This window comes from Rhinolophus ferrumequinum, chromosome 7 (genome assembly GCF_004115265.2).
Source record: "Rhinolophus ferrumequinum isolate MPI-CBG mRhiFer1 chromosome 7, mRhiFer1_v1.p, whole genome shotgun sequence".
NCBI lineage: Eukaryota > Metazoa > Chordata > Mammalia > Chiroptera > Rhinolophidae > Rhinolophus > Rhinolophus ferrumequinum.
This window is the reverse complement of record NC_046290.1, coordinates 93,417,821-93,430,921: the sequence shown is the minus strand read 5'-3', so window position 1 is coordinate 93,430,921 and position 13,101 is coordinate 93,417,821. Positions and strand designations below refer to the sequence as shown.

The following is a 13,101-nucleotide window of genomic DNA, read 5'->3' as shown; positions in this document are numbered from 1 at the left end:
AAGAAAGCCAATCGTCGAGGGCGGTAGGGGCGGAGCCCGGCTCGCTGTGCAGGCCTCACCCCGAGTGCCGGCGCTCCCCTACCCTCGGTGGGTGAGTTCTGTCTGCCCCCGTCTACTGCCGTAGAGGTCTTTGCGCGCTGGAAGCCCGCTCACCGCGGCAGGGGTGAGGAAGTGCGGGCAGGTCCTCCCTCCCTCCGCGGGAACTCCCCTTCGCCACCCCTGAACTCCAGGTGTCCTGTCTCTCCCTTTCTGTGCTCACTGTCCCCGCCTGTGAAATGGGATTGCCCCGGTGACTTGGAGAGGCCGCTTCCTAACAGCCTCTCCTGGGCACGGCGGGTGGGAGAGGTGGGGTGGAGGTTGAGATGGGTCTCAGGACACGGAGGCCATGTCGCCGCAGGATGGCTCAGGAGGAGGACGGGAGCCTGTCCGAGGTGCGGGCGCGGGTCGGAGCCTCGCACGGCATCACTGACCTGGCCCACAAGCTGCACTTTTATGATCGCTGGGCTCGGGACTATGACCAGGTAAACCCGCGGGAGTCCTTGCCTCCGCCTCCATCGCTCACCCAGCCCCAATTTTCCTATCTGTACAGTGGGAATAGATAGCCTTGCATCCCACGATGGCTTGTGAGAATGAAATGAAACCTGGGCACAGGCTTACAGTCCTGTCCCCCTCTTGGACTGGCCCTTCTTCTGCCTACCCACAGCAGCCTTGCCCTCTGACCAGCCCCACTGCTCCACAGTGGGAGCCCCTAGAGATCAGGGGCCAAGACTTACCCACTCTGGGACTGCAGTCCAGGCAGAAGGGCTCCCTGGAGGAGGTGCCATGGAGGGGTCACTATGGACTAAGCGGAGAGCACTGCCTTGGCCAACAGAGCAAATCCCAGCGGTGGGCAGATTCTCCAGTCCTGGCCCTTTGGCAGAGGACAGCACCTCATGCCTGGGTCTCCTCTCACTGTAGTCCTAGCAGGCCCCAGGCTGCCAACACACACAAACACATGAACACAAACACACACACACAGCTAGTCCTGGCTGACTCCTAGGTCACACCACACAGAGGTCCCCCAAACATTGGGGCATGGGGTGGCAGTTGACTCAGCATTCTGTTCCCAGGATGTGGCCACCCTGCAGTACCGTGCCCCCCGCCTCGCAGTGGACTGCCTTACCCAAGCCCTACCAGGCCCGCCCCATGCCGCACTGATCTTGGATGTGGCCTGTGGCACTGGCCTGGTGGCTGCCGAGGTGAGGCCTTTCCAGATCCCCTGCCCTCTCCTCAGTCCCCTACTTGCTCTAATTCCCTGTCACCCCTTGACCCAAGAACTCTGCCTCTCCCCTCAGACTCACCGGTTCCAAATACTTAGGCTACATCCATTGCAGGGCCCACTGCCCTCCCTGAGGTGCAGGGACACAGCTGGGCGGTGGTAGGTGTGAACTGTGACTGAATCCTTCTACCCCAGCTGCAGGCTCGGGGCTTCCTCCAGCTTCATGGGGTGGATGGGAGCCCAGGGATGTTGGAACAGGCCCGGGCCCGCGGCCTTTACCAGCAACTCAGCCTCTGCACCCTGGGCCAGGAGCCTCTGCCCAGCCCCGAAGGTACTTCCCCTCCCAGCCCAACACCCCAAGGCCCACCCTCTGACCAAGCGCACCTTGACGGCGCCTCTCTCTCTTATGAAATCTCCATCCCTCTTGCTGATCCTTTCATGAGCCCCTTCCCATACTGAGCCCCCATTCCCTTCTGAGCCCCTCAGTGCCTCACTGAGCCCCTTACTCTGAGCCTTCCATCCCATGATCTGACCTCAGCCCGGGACTGGGCCATACCTGCCATGTGCCCCACAGGATCTGGGTCCTACAGACACTGGTCCCTCCCCAGGCCCCAGATGGGTACCATCCTCCAGGGTGTTCTGAGGCTACACCAAAGACAAACTACCACATCACATCCACACACCCCACACAGGGACCTTCGATGCAGTGCTAATGGTGGGTGCCCTCAGTGATGGCCAGGTGCCCTGCAGTGCGATACCTGAGCTCCTGCGAGTTACCAAGCCAGGTGAGAAGCAGCCTGTCCAACTTTACGCATACCTTCCCCTCCGCACCCCCACAGACACAGGCCTCAGAACTCCTGAGGCCAAGAGTCCTGCCCCTTACTTGGGTCACACTGGGTAAGGTCTCTAAGGTCTCTAAGGCTTTTGCTTCAGTCCTGGCACCTAGTAGGGCCTCAGTTCAGTCCCCTCATCCTCCAGCTTCCTCACTAACTCATGGACAGCTATTAGGTGAGTCTCTTTCTTTTTCGTGATCTCAGTTTACTCATCGGTGAAATGGAACTGATTATTGAGCTCCTACTATGTGCCTTGCCCTGTACTAGCCTTGACTCTAGGGAGAAGGTACATACCCTGCCCTCTGGCCTTGATCACCAATCCACTGTGTCCCAGGAAGGGACCAGGAGAAAAAGACCAGGCTCAAGATAGGCCCACGAGAGCTGTGAGTGTTCAGTGCTCTGAGACTTCAAAGAAGGGAATCAGTTCCCAGGGCTGAGATGGGAGTGAGAGCAGTTCACACAGGGACACAACCTAAGTGAAGTCACAGGCAGAAAGGAAAGTAATGGAGCGTGAGGAGCGTGAGGCACTGACCTGGTAGAGGACAGGATCAGGAAGCCCCAGAGGTGTCCCTACCCCTGCAAGATCACATTTTCTCCCTGCCCCACTAACCTTGACACGGCCCAGTAGGGGCTGCGGCTGAGCCTGGGCAGGTCTGGGCAGCAGGCTTCTGAACCATGGAGGCTGACAGATGCAGGCATATTGGTGGGTCAGAGGGAGAGGTGATGTTTGGGCTCAGGACAGGAAACTGCCATCGCTTAGTAAGGACCAGGCCTCCTAGCCCAGCCTGTGCTACCAGGCCCCTCAGCTGGCCAGAGCCCTGCCTGCCTACCCACATGTCACAGGCTCCCCGCCTTCAGAGCCTTTCCTCTCATGGAGACCCCCTCCACCAGCAGGGCCCTGCTTCTCCTCATCCCTTCCTCCAGGAAGCCTTCCAGAGAACAGTCTCTCCTAAGTGTACCTGAGTCCATACTAGGCATACTATGGGTGCCTGGAGAAGATATGAAGGGATGAGGTCATTCAAGCCAGTGCTTTACTGACTGCACCGGCCTTCCTGTGAGACAGGGTAAATAATTAACCCCACTCTGCAAGCTGGAAAACAGACTCAGACAGGTGAAAGGACTTGCCCAAGGTCCAAAGCCTTGGACCTTCCTACCTGTGCATCCAGACACAACCATAGCCTCCAGTAGAAGGGCTGGGTGAGCAGTAAGGAGAGAGCCACCTCTGCCCGGGGAAATAAGAAGTTTAAAGGATACTTGGGCCTTAAAGGGTACATAGGAGACCCTCAAGCTGAGAAAGCAGAGGGTATTCCTGGGGGCAGAAAGAGTGAGCACTAAAGGCTTAGAAATGGGAAAAGGCTGGCCTGGGGACAAAGCTGGGAGAGCTTGTGTCCTTGAGGACATGAGCCTGAAGGAAAGAGGACTACCTTCCCAGGCAGGGGCAGGCCTGAAACTGGAACTTTGGTTCCTGCCCCTCCCCCACTCAACTCCCTCTCCCCTCCCCTCTTCTTCCCTCCCCAGGTGGTCTAGTGTGTCTGACCACCAGGACCAACCCATCCAACCTTCGATACAAGGAGGAACTGGAGGCCACCCTGGACAGGCTGGAGCAGGCCAGGGAGTGGGAACGCCTGGTGGCCTGGCCTGTGGACCGGTGGGAACTGGCCACCTCTAAACTCGAGGTGGTGCCTGGCACTTCTGACAGTGATGGCTTCATCTCCGGCATCGTCTACCTATACCGAAAGCAGGAGGTGGCCGAGGTGGAGGGAGTGAGGCCCAGTGCTCAGCCCCCGGCTGGCCTCTGACCCTCCACATGGCCTCAGCCAGGCCTGTCCTTGGGCCTTCTGCACTTCATTTGTAAAAGGGCGCCTCTGTGCCAATGCTGCCCCTCAGAAGAGCTCTGCCTATTAAATGAGTCCCAGAAGGGGCAACAGGACTGGCTCTGTAGTTCTCTCACCCCAGGAAAGAGTGACCTCCCTGTGGAGGACAGAAGTGAGGAAAGTAGGACAGAGAGGGCCCCCACCCTGGGTTGTCCCTGATCCAGGCATGATAGGGTCATTGATGTGACTTTATGGCCCCTCCCAGGGTGGTGGGTCCTTTCACCTATAACTTATGGACCAGAAAACCCACACTTCCGAATCTGGGCCTTGGCCAAACACTTTCACATATCCAGGACTCGGTTTCCTCTTCTCTAGAGATCAGAACATGGATCTCAGGGTGTGGCTTGAAGGCTGCCCCGGAAACAGGGCCGGTGATGATTCCTCCAAATGGGACCGTGGGAAGGCTTCATGGGGGAGGAGGTTCAGAGCTGAGCCTTCAGGATAAGCAGGATTCAGAGGGGTGGAGAAAGAAAAAAGGACATTCCAGACCAAGGGCAGGGACAGCCTGAGCAAAGGCCAGGAAGTGGGGACCTGGAGGGTAAGCAGACTAGCCTGGCTGCCCAACAAAGATGGGGAGACAACAGGTGGCCCACCCCCCGGGGCTGGGTGTTCTCATGACCTCACTCCTAGAGTCGCTAACACTTCGGGATTCCGGGCACACAGTTTCCTGTGCGCGGGCTTCACACTCTAACAGATGAAGGTCTTGAATAAGGTGTTTCCAAAGTCCGGGCCAGTGTGATTTTTTCACAATTTGCCGAAACCAGTTTAAGTGTTCCCGTCCTGGCCACGGTACAGGGGTCCTGCCATTCACTGACACCCTGCCCAGGCCTCCAGCCCTTCCCTGCCCGCCTCCACAGATGAAACCAAAAACATACCGAGTTCCTGTGCACAGGTCCCATTTATTGTAGAAAATAATAGTAATTACCGTGACAAATAGATCTTAAATTACAAAACAGAAACCACAGAGATAGTAGGGGAAAGTTCCAGGACTTCCTGGGATAAAGTCCAGAGAAAGACCATTCCCCCTGCCCCAGGCTGACCAATGACTTTCGCAGGGACTGCAGATCCAGAGGTGGCCAGTCTCGAGGGCCCCAGGGTACTTGTGCTGAGGCTGCAGGGCAGGCAGGAAGGGGTACAGGTAGGTAGTCAGGGCCACCTCTATGGCCCCCTCCCCCATCACTACCCAAACCAGTTTGTAAAACCTTCACCCCTCCCCTCTAAACCTGTCTGTCAACTCTGGGCTCCACAGGCAGGTAGGCGAGAGTCCCCAACCAATCTCAGTGCCACAGGTTTCTACAGGATGCAGTCAAAGACAGTGGGGAAGATCAAAGAAGGGGACAGTGGCAACAGGGACGTGGTCAGGGCATCCACTCAGAGGCAGAGCCCAAGAAGAGTCAAGGCTGAGCTGTCCTGCCAGCAAGAGCCAGCTCCCCGCTCCACTGCCACTCGCTGTTGCGCCACCCCCTCCCCTGTATCGACCTGCCATTCGGAGGAGGGTGACTCGGTAGTCTCAGCTCATTCTTGTTAATGTAGAGGAGGCCTAGGGAAGGTGTCCGAGGGGGCCAGGAGGGGCTGAGAGCTGCCGGCCATCGGCCTGGCTCAGTTCCTGTTTGCCCAGTCCCTAGCAGGCCACGCTGAGCTCAGTCCAGGGAGAAACAAAGCTGACCTGCAGAGTTGAGCAGCTGCACCTTACACGTAGTTGCTGGCGGGGGCGGAGCGAGCGGCGGAGTACTTGGCGGAGTAGGGCTTTTCGGTGCGGGGTGGGCAGTTGCAGCAGAGCAGGGCCCCACCGAGCATCATCAGGCCTGCGGCCGCCCAGCCCACATAGAGCGAGGCGCCAATCTCCCGCTTCTGGCCAGCGGCCACCAGGGGGTTGTAGAAGTCGCGGATGATGGTGTTGGCCGTCCAGGACACCGGCACCATCACCAGCAGGCCGGCCAGCAGGAACACCACGCCCGCCACAATCATGGTCTTGGCTTTGGCGCTCTCATCCTCCAGGCAGTTGGTGCACTTGCCACCCACCACGGACAGCAGCACGCCCAGCACAGCCAGGATGATGCAGACGACGATGAGGGCACGGGCCGCCTGCAGGTCCTGTGGCAGCGCCAGCATGGAGTCGTACACCTTGCACTGCATCTGGCCGGTGCTCTGCACCACGCAATTCATCCACAGGCCCTCCCAGATGGTCTGCGACGTGACGATGTTGCTGCCGATGAAGGCCGTCACGCGCCACATGGGCAGCGCGCAGCTCAGTATGGCGCCCAGCCAGCCCAGCACGGCCAGCGCAATGCCCATCACCTGTAGCCCCATGGAAGCCATGGCTCGGCGTCTGCTGGGGTCTAGAATCTGGAAGCCTTCTGAGATCCGGGCCTGGGGGCTGTAGAAATCCAAGTGCTGAGGATGGACCCTCAGTGTCCACAAGGAGCCTTTTCACTGCGAGTCCAGAGACAAAGCCAGTTGGAGCAGCCACCAAGTATCTCTCCCAATAATCAGCAACAAAGTCCAGTGAGCGTGACCAGACTGCTTCCTTCCTGCCGACAGCTGCCACTCGCTCTCAAGCTAGAGCTTAGGGCGGTTATATGGCTCCGGCAGGGGGAGGGACGAGGGAGTGGTTTCTGTTCCTGGGAACCTCCCCCTGACCAGTTTCTCTGGATTCCTGAGCCCAGGCCAACAAAGGCACTTTAAGGCCCCAGCCCTGGGCCCCTGAGTCACAATCTCAGAGGAAACTGTCCTCTGCCTCTGCCCCCAGCCCCATGCTGAGGTCAGCCAGGAGACAGACACTGAGTCACAGCCCACGCCACCTGGACATGCCCAGGGCAGGGGAGGCAGCCAGGCCCAGCCAGGTTGGGGGCCTGAAGATCAGAGTCCCCACATCCTAGGGCTCCCTTATTCCAGGCTTAGCTGGGCAGACGGGGTGGGAACCATCAGGAAGATGGTCTGAGGATGAAGTCCTGGGAAGGTCAAAGAGCCTCGTTTACTGTTGCTACGTGCTTAGCACCGTCACCACTGCCCAGTCGCTACTGTTAAGATTCTCATCATCCATCCATTTGCCTCACCAGCAGTCTTAGCATTGGCCTGATGAGGTCCAGTTTGGAAGAATGAGGCGCGGGGGGGCCAGGAGTCCTGTCACCCATCCTCCCCATCCCTCACTACCACTACTAGCTTCCAGCCCTGCCAGAGAAGGGAGCCTTGGAGGTGATGCCCTTTCAGCCAAAGAAGGAAGGCAGCCTGTCCTCACGGAGTTTCGGCTGGTGGGCTCCGCTTCTGCCAGGGCTGAGCCTGCTTGGCCAGAACTGGGTGGGGGCGGTCACCAAGAGCAAGCCATGGGCCAGACTCTGGGGACATCAGCCCAGCAAATGGGTGTTTACTCTGTGAAGACACACAAAGCAGTAGGTCGGTCAGATAAAAGCCAGGAGGGGTGCAAAGTCCCATGAGACTTCAAAGGGGCAAGAGAATTCAGATTGGGTTGGAGGCCAGGGTGCTGGGGAGGGGGCTTGACAGGAAGGGGCACTGAATTGTTGGGTCAAACTGCAGAGGCACTGGTGACAGAAATCTCGATGCAGGACTGAGTGAAGAAAGAATCAGAGGAAAGAGAACACCTAGGGCAAAGGTACCACCAGGTGGGGAAATGCAGCTGTTCTGAGAACCAAAGGAATCCAGTCTGACCAGAGACGCTGGGGTAGTGGGGGAAGGGCCGCAGTGAAAGGGCCAGAAATCTCTGTCTCAAGTGTCACTGAGCCCAAGCCTGGGGCTATGCAGAGGTACAGGGATGAGCAGGCTGAGAGATCTCCAAACACCTTTCATAAAGGTGTTTCAGGAAATGACAGAGAGGAGGTGAAAACAGGGCAGGGGGTCCAGAATCTAAAAGGATCTGGTTTAAGGCAGGGAGCTAAGGGGACCTAGAGGAAAGGGGCATTATGGGGGTGAGAGAAAGTGGCCGGGGCTCATCCCAGCTGTATCAAGGGAACCTCTCACCCTCCATATGGTCACTGAGTGTCTCTCTTCCCGACCATGCAGGGGGCAGGGAGGAGCTCAGGAGCCAGGGCTCCAAAACGTCCCTGAGCCTCAGCATTGTCTAGCACTGCATTTGGCACCCTGGGGTGGCTGTGCGTCCAATTCCAACCAAGACTTGTGGACCTCGATCTTCCTGCCGGAAAACCATCACGCATTCGTGATTTTGGTTGAAGCCACCTGTGAGCTCTCAGCGCATGGGAGGCATTTGAGATTGGTATGTTGGCTGCCTGATGAAACAGGGCTGGCTGGGACAATTTAGTGTCCCGGAGAAGTGGAGCTCTTATATTTGGTTGATAGTAAACACCCTGTCTCCTCTACTAGGCTAGGGCTCCTGGAGGACAGAAGCAATGCCTTATTCAACCTCAGAACTCCACACAGGGTTGACACATAGTAGGTGTTCAATTAATGCTCAGGGTGCTCAATAACATAGGAGGCCCTCTCCAGGTTCCCAGCAGCCTGCCCCCACACTCCCACACCTTTCTCCCGACAGGCACACACACCAACCAAACCGGGACGCTTTCTGCCTAGAGCACACCTCCCTGGGATTTACCTTACAAGGCTCTGAGGAACAGCAGGCAGGGAGGCCTGAGGGCTGAACAGCAGAGATAACTACACTTTGAGATTAACCTAAGTGCTTTCCTTCGATGACCTCATCACAGCCTCCCTGTCAGTACACAGAGCAGAGACTCTTATTGCCTTTGTACAAATGGGTAAACTGAGGCCCAGGGGGGCTTGCCTAGGACCAGGTGGGCACTCCATCATTGGAGTCTCCTTACCCAGGTGCCCCTTACCCATTGTCCCAGCCCTTCAGCAAGCTTTCCGAAAGCAGCAGTGAGTTGGCCAGATGGCCAGCCCCCCACCCCAACCCTGCTCCCACCCCCTCCAACATCCTGTCCTTGTTCTCCTGAGACACAGCCAACTGGCACTTGGAGAAGCAGAAGTAGGGGAAGTGAAGCATGCAAGCCCTAGAACTTTCCATCTGTGGCTCAACAGAAGTGACTAAGAAGGTATCCTTTCCAGCCCAGCCCAGCCAAGCACAGTGGAGGTGGGGGCTAGGTGAAGAACTAGAGGGAGGGCAGGTACAGGAGGGGCCCAGGCAAAGGACAGGCCCAGGTCAGGGGAAGTCTTCAGGGAGCTCAGGTGTGAAGGAGGAGCAGGAGGTGGGTCTTGGGGGAGCAGTGAGCAGCTCTGCACTTGAGTGGAGCTGGACAGATATTTGTTGATGCTGGATATATCCCAGCAGCCACTGGCTGTCTCCCCCACCTGCTGCAGGAAAAATGCCAGCAAAGCCGAGGCACTTTTCCTGCACCCACTCTGCCTCCTTGAGCCTGTTCCTCCCAACAGCTCAGACGGCCTTTTACTGTGACACTTTATAATGTGTCTGCATTCATTTTCATCACCTTTGCTTTGGGGGCAGGAAGGTCAATGTTAGCACTTATTTCTTCCTCTTTCTGCCGACATACACTGTACAATCTGATGCCAATAGAATTATATCCTAGGGGCCGGCCTCGTGGCTCAGGTGGTTGGAGCACCATGCTCCTAACACCAAGGTCACCGGTTCGATTCCCACATGGGCCCTCTACAGCTAAGATTGTAAACAACGGCTCCCCCTGGAGCTGGGCTGCAGTGAGCTGCTGGAGCTCTCGGCATGAACTGCTGTGAGCTGCCATGTGCTACCAGGAGCTGCCGGCAGTATGAATACATACCGGCAGCCTGTGAGAGCTACTGTGAGCGGCCGATCGACTACTGGCGACTGGCTGCCTCAGCTGGGGGAGCGCAAGGCTCATAACACCAGCATGGGCCAGGGAGCTGTGTCCTACACAACTAGACTGAGAAACAACGGCTTGAACTGGAGTGGGGGGGAGGGGAAGGCAGAAGAAAGGAGGAAAAAAAGAATTACATCCTACATGCTGGATTTCATGAAGGACAGCCCTCTTCTCTACCACACCCACCCGTGCACCCTTCCCTTTTTCCCATCCCTCCTCATTCCGTAACCATCTTACCACCTGTGATTTCAGGGAGTTCCCATCTCTGAGCCTCAACTTCCCCTTCCCCTCAGCCTCAACTTCCCCTTCCCCTCTTTAATCCCTTCCCCTCTCTGTACTCCCCTCTTTGTAGGAGGACATGAGCACCCCTCCCCTGTCTAGAACAGTTGTGAAATGAGATAAAGATATGCAAATACTTTGTGAGCTGAAGAAGTACCGTGATGGGAGAAAGGAGCCCAGTTCATGGCCCAGGTCTGGTCCTGCTCACACCAGATGCACCAGGCAGGAGCTAGGACTTCGCAGCCCTCTGTCCCCAGAACCCCAGGGGCTCAGCCAAGTCCTTAATCACACACACACACACACACACACACACACACACACACGCACACTGCCTGGCTTGCCAGACCCCTGCCAGGGCGGCCAGAAGAATCTCAGAAGGGCCCAATGGACACAGGTCCCGGGACCTTTATTCCTCATCGTCTGCGAATTGGAAGACTAAAGTCAGGGGAGCTGGTGCCAACTTAAAGTTATACCTCCCCACTATACATTTTCATCCTTATAAAATCAGAAGAAAAATATTAAAGGATATACTATAAAGGATATAAATATTAAGGATATAATAAATATCCTTATAGAATTGAAGAAAAAAAGAAAACAACCTCACCCTCAGCTTAAAAATTAGTCTAGCTGGGAGTTGGTTGAAAACTATATTTGTCAGAGTTCACTAACTTCTCAGCCCACAGACACAAGTCAAGATCCTGTTCTTTTTTTAACCAGAGAAAAGGCCATTAAGTTATCAATTTTTTTAATTTTAGTAAATAATCTACAGTGAGAGATCATAGTCAAGATTGTGTAAAGATTGTGTCACCAAATCATTTCAGAGCTATGTCCCTGTATTGTTCCAGAAGGCAGATCTCCTGGAATCTTACAGCAAACACGGGAGGACAATTCCAGACCCGGGCGGGTGTGGACTGGCCACCTCCTACATGGCTCTGGCAGCCAGGGGATTTCCCCAGGGCGGACCCAGCACCGGCTGGGAGGGCTGGGCCCCCAGCCTGGGATCTCCAGAATCTTCGGGAAGATGTGGTGGCCCCTCTGTGGCTTTCATCTGACGTGACCTCAGCCGTCCGTAGGTCGAGTCCCAGCGCTACCACTACCAGTTTTGTGACACTGGGCAATAGAATTAAACTCTCAACTAATTTCCTCATCTGGGTAAAGAGGATGACAACCCTCCCTCCCAGGCACCAGGAGGCTCAGTGAAGACAGAGTAAAGGCCCTGGGAGCTGGGCCCACTCAGCCCACTGAGATTCTTCTGGCCACCTTGACAGGGGGACCAGCACAGGCCCCAGAAAGCCACAGGCTCTGGGCTCGGAAGTGGAGGTCCAGTCCAGGCTGAGCAGGTAGCCCCCAGGCCTCAGCCCAGCAGCTGACACCAGTGGCCATTCTCTTACTTGGCCCTGGACAGGGTAATGACAGACCTGATTGCACAGGCCTGGCTGCCTGGCTGGCCAGACTGGCTGAGCCGGTGCTGCCCCCAGACTGGGCCCCACATGGGCTGAGGGAGAAGGTGGGGGTGGGGTGGCCTTGTCTGGGAAGTTTCCAAGGAAGGGAAGCAAGGCCACACTGCTGCCTGCTGGCTGGAGTTCCACAGTCCAGGCAGGCACAGAGGGCACTTCTAGAGACAGGACAGAAGGGTGGGAGATGGGTTCACAGCGTGGTAGGGGCTGAGTGAGGGGGTGGGAGTTCAGTGAATAGCCTTAGAGAGAGGGGCTCAGATGGGGGAACAGGTGGAGGCTTAAAGAGAGGATGGGACTGAGTAAGTTTTTAAATTACTTTCCACTAAATTAGAACATCCGCTTCCACTTTCTGTCTGGAGGATGGGACTGAGTAAGTTTTTAAATTACTTTCCACTAAATTAGAACATCCGCTTCCACTTTCTGTCTGGAGGATGGGACTGAGTAAGTTTTTAAATTACTTTCCACTAAATTAGAACATCCGCTTCCACTTTCTGTCTGGTGGTTTCAAAAGCCCCATATTCATGCATGACCTTGGTCTTCCTCGCCATCCCACACAGCTGGCCAGCCCTTCCTAGGCTACTTCCCTACTTCTCAGAGAGGTCCATCCCAGGCTCCAGACATAAGACCTCCATCCTACCCACCCCACCCCTCCCTCCTGCTCCCCCTACCTCACTTCAGGGCAGCCCCTTTCTCTGATGGTTGTATCTTCAACTTTCCAGAAACAGTAGAAGGAGAGACCCTGAAGGCCAGGGGATTCCTGAGGGCCCTCTAATCTGATGGAGTTGTCAATCCTGCCCAGCCCCATTCCTCCCCAGCTAGGGAAGCCTCCTTCCATCCTCCCTACGTCAGTTGGTCAGCAAACACTTTTTGAGCACCTGCTATAGGCCAAGCACTTGGCTAGGTGCCTTGATATTACAAGAAATCATTTTATCTTACTACAGAGCAATGCAGGGCATTATCATTCCCATTTTAGAGATGAGAAAACTAAGGCTCTGATTGCTGATGAGACATTCTAGGGCCACCAGAATAATGACAAGACCAGGATTCACACCCAGCCTTGCCTGACTCTGGGAATTTCCTCTACACCTACCTCTCATTTATTACTCTTCTTTTGTTTCTTCTTTTATTCTTTCATGAAAGATATACTGAGTACCTGTACTGGGCCAAGGCTGGGCATAGAGCTCAGCCGAGAATCAGGCTGATGTCTGTCCTCCAGCCTCCCCACCCCATCTAGATAGACAACTCCTGACACCAGAGAAGCCAACTCTGTGTAAACTCCAGAGAGGAAACTGTCAGCTCCACCTGAGGCCCGGGGTAGGCTTCCTGGAGGAGGTGGCAGGTGGGAAGGATACCCGAAGGGTAAGAAGAAGCTTGGAAGCTTATGAAGAGAGAGTTCTCCAAAAAGGGGAGTGGCAAGGGGCAGAGGCAGGGTGTGGAGCTGGACTGGAAAGTAAGTTGGACACATCAGGAAGACCTCAAGTGCCCAGCCCAGGAGCTTGGGGGCACAGGAGAGCCATGGACAGGCTTTGAGCAAGGACAGGCTTGGCCAGCTGTGACTTGTGGGCATGTACCTGGGCCAGTGGGGCAGGTTGATTGGAGGGGAAGAGACAGGGAGCTTCC

The 13,101-nt window shown here is 56.0% G+C and overlaps 2 protein-coding genes across 2 annotated transcripts; one reads left to right on the top strand and one right to left on the bottom strand.

Annotated features, from left to right (window-relative positions):
* Positions 1-31: 31 nt before the first annotated feature.
* On the top strand, positions 32-4,044 carry METTL27 (methyltransferase like 27). Its single transcript, XM_033109849.1, is given in 7 exon segments — positions 32-163; positions 398-521; positions 1,110-1,238; positions 1,454-1,589; positions 1,951-2,043; positions 3,610-3,730; positions 3,732-4,044. Coding segments are annotated over 6 exon segments (729 nt in total). The 5' UTR covers positions 32-163; position 398; the 3' UTR covers positions 3,859-4,044.
* A 793-nt stretch (positions 4,045-4,837) lies between these two features.
* Positions 4,838-6,545, bottom strand: CLDN4 (claudin 4). Its single transcript, XM_033111236.1, has one exon. The coding sequence runs from the start codon at positions 6,282-6,284 to the stop codon at positions 5,655-5,657; it is 630 nt and encodes a 209-aa protein (XP_032967127.1). The 5' UTR covers positions 6,285-6,545; the 3' UTR covers positions 4,838-5,654.
* Between the last annotated feature and the right edge of the window lie 6,556 nt (positions 6,546-13,101).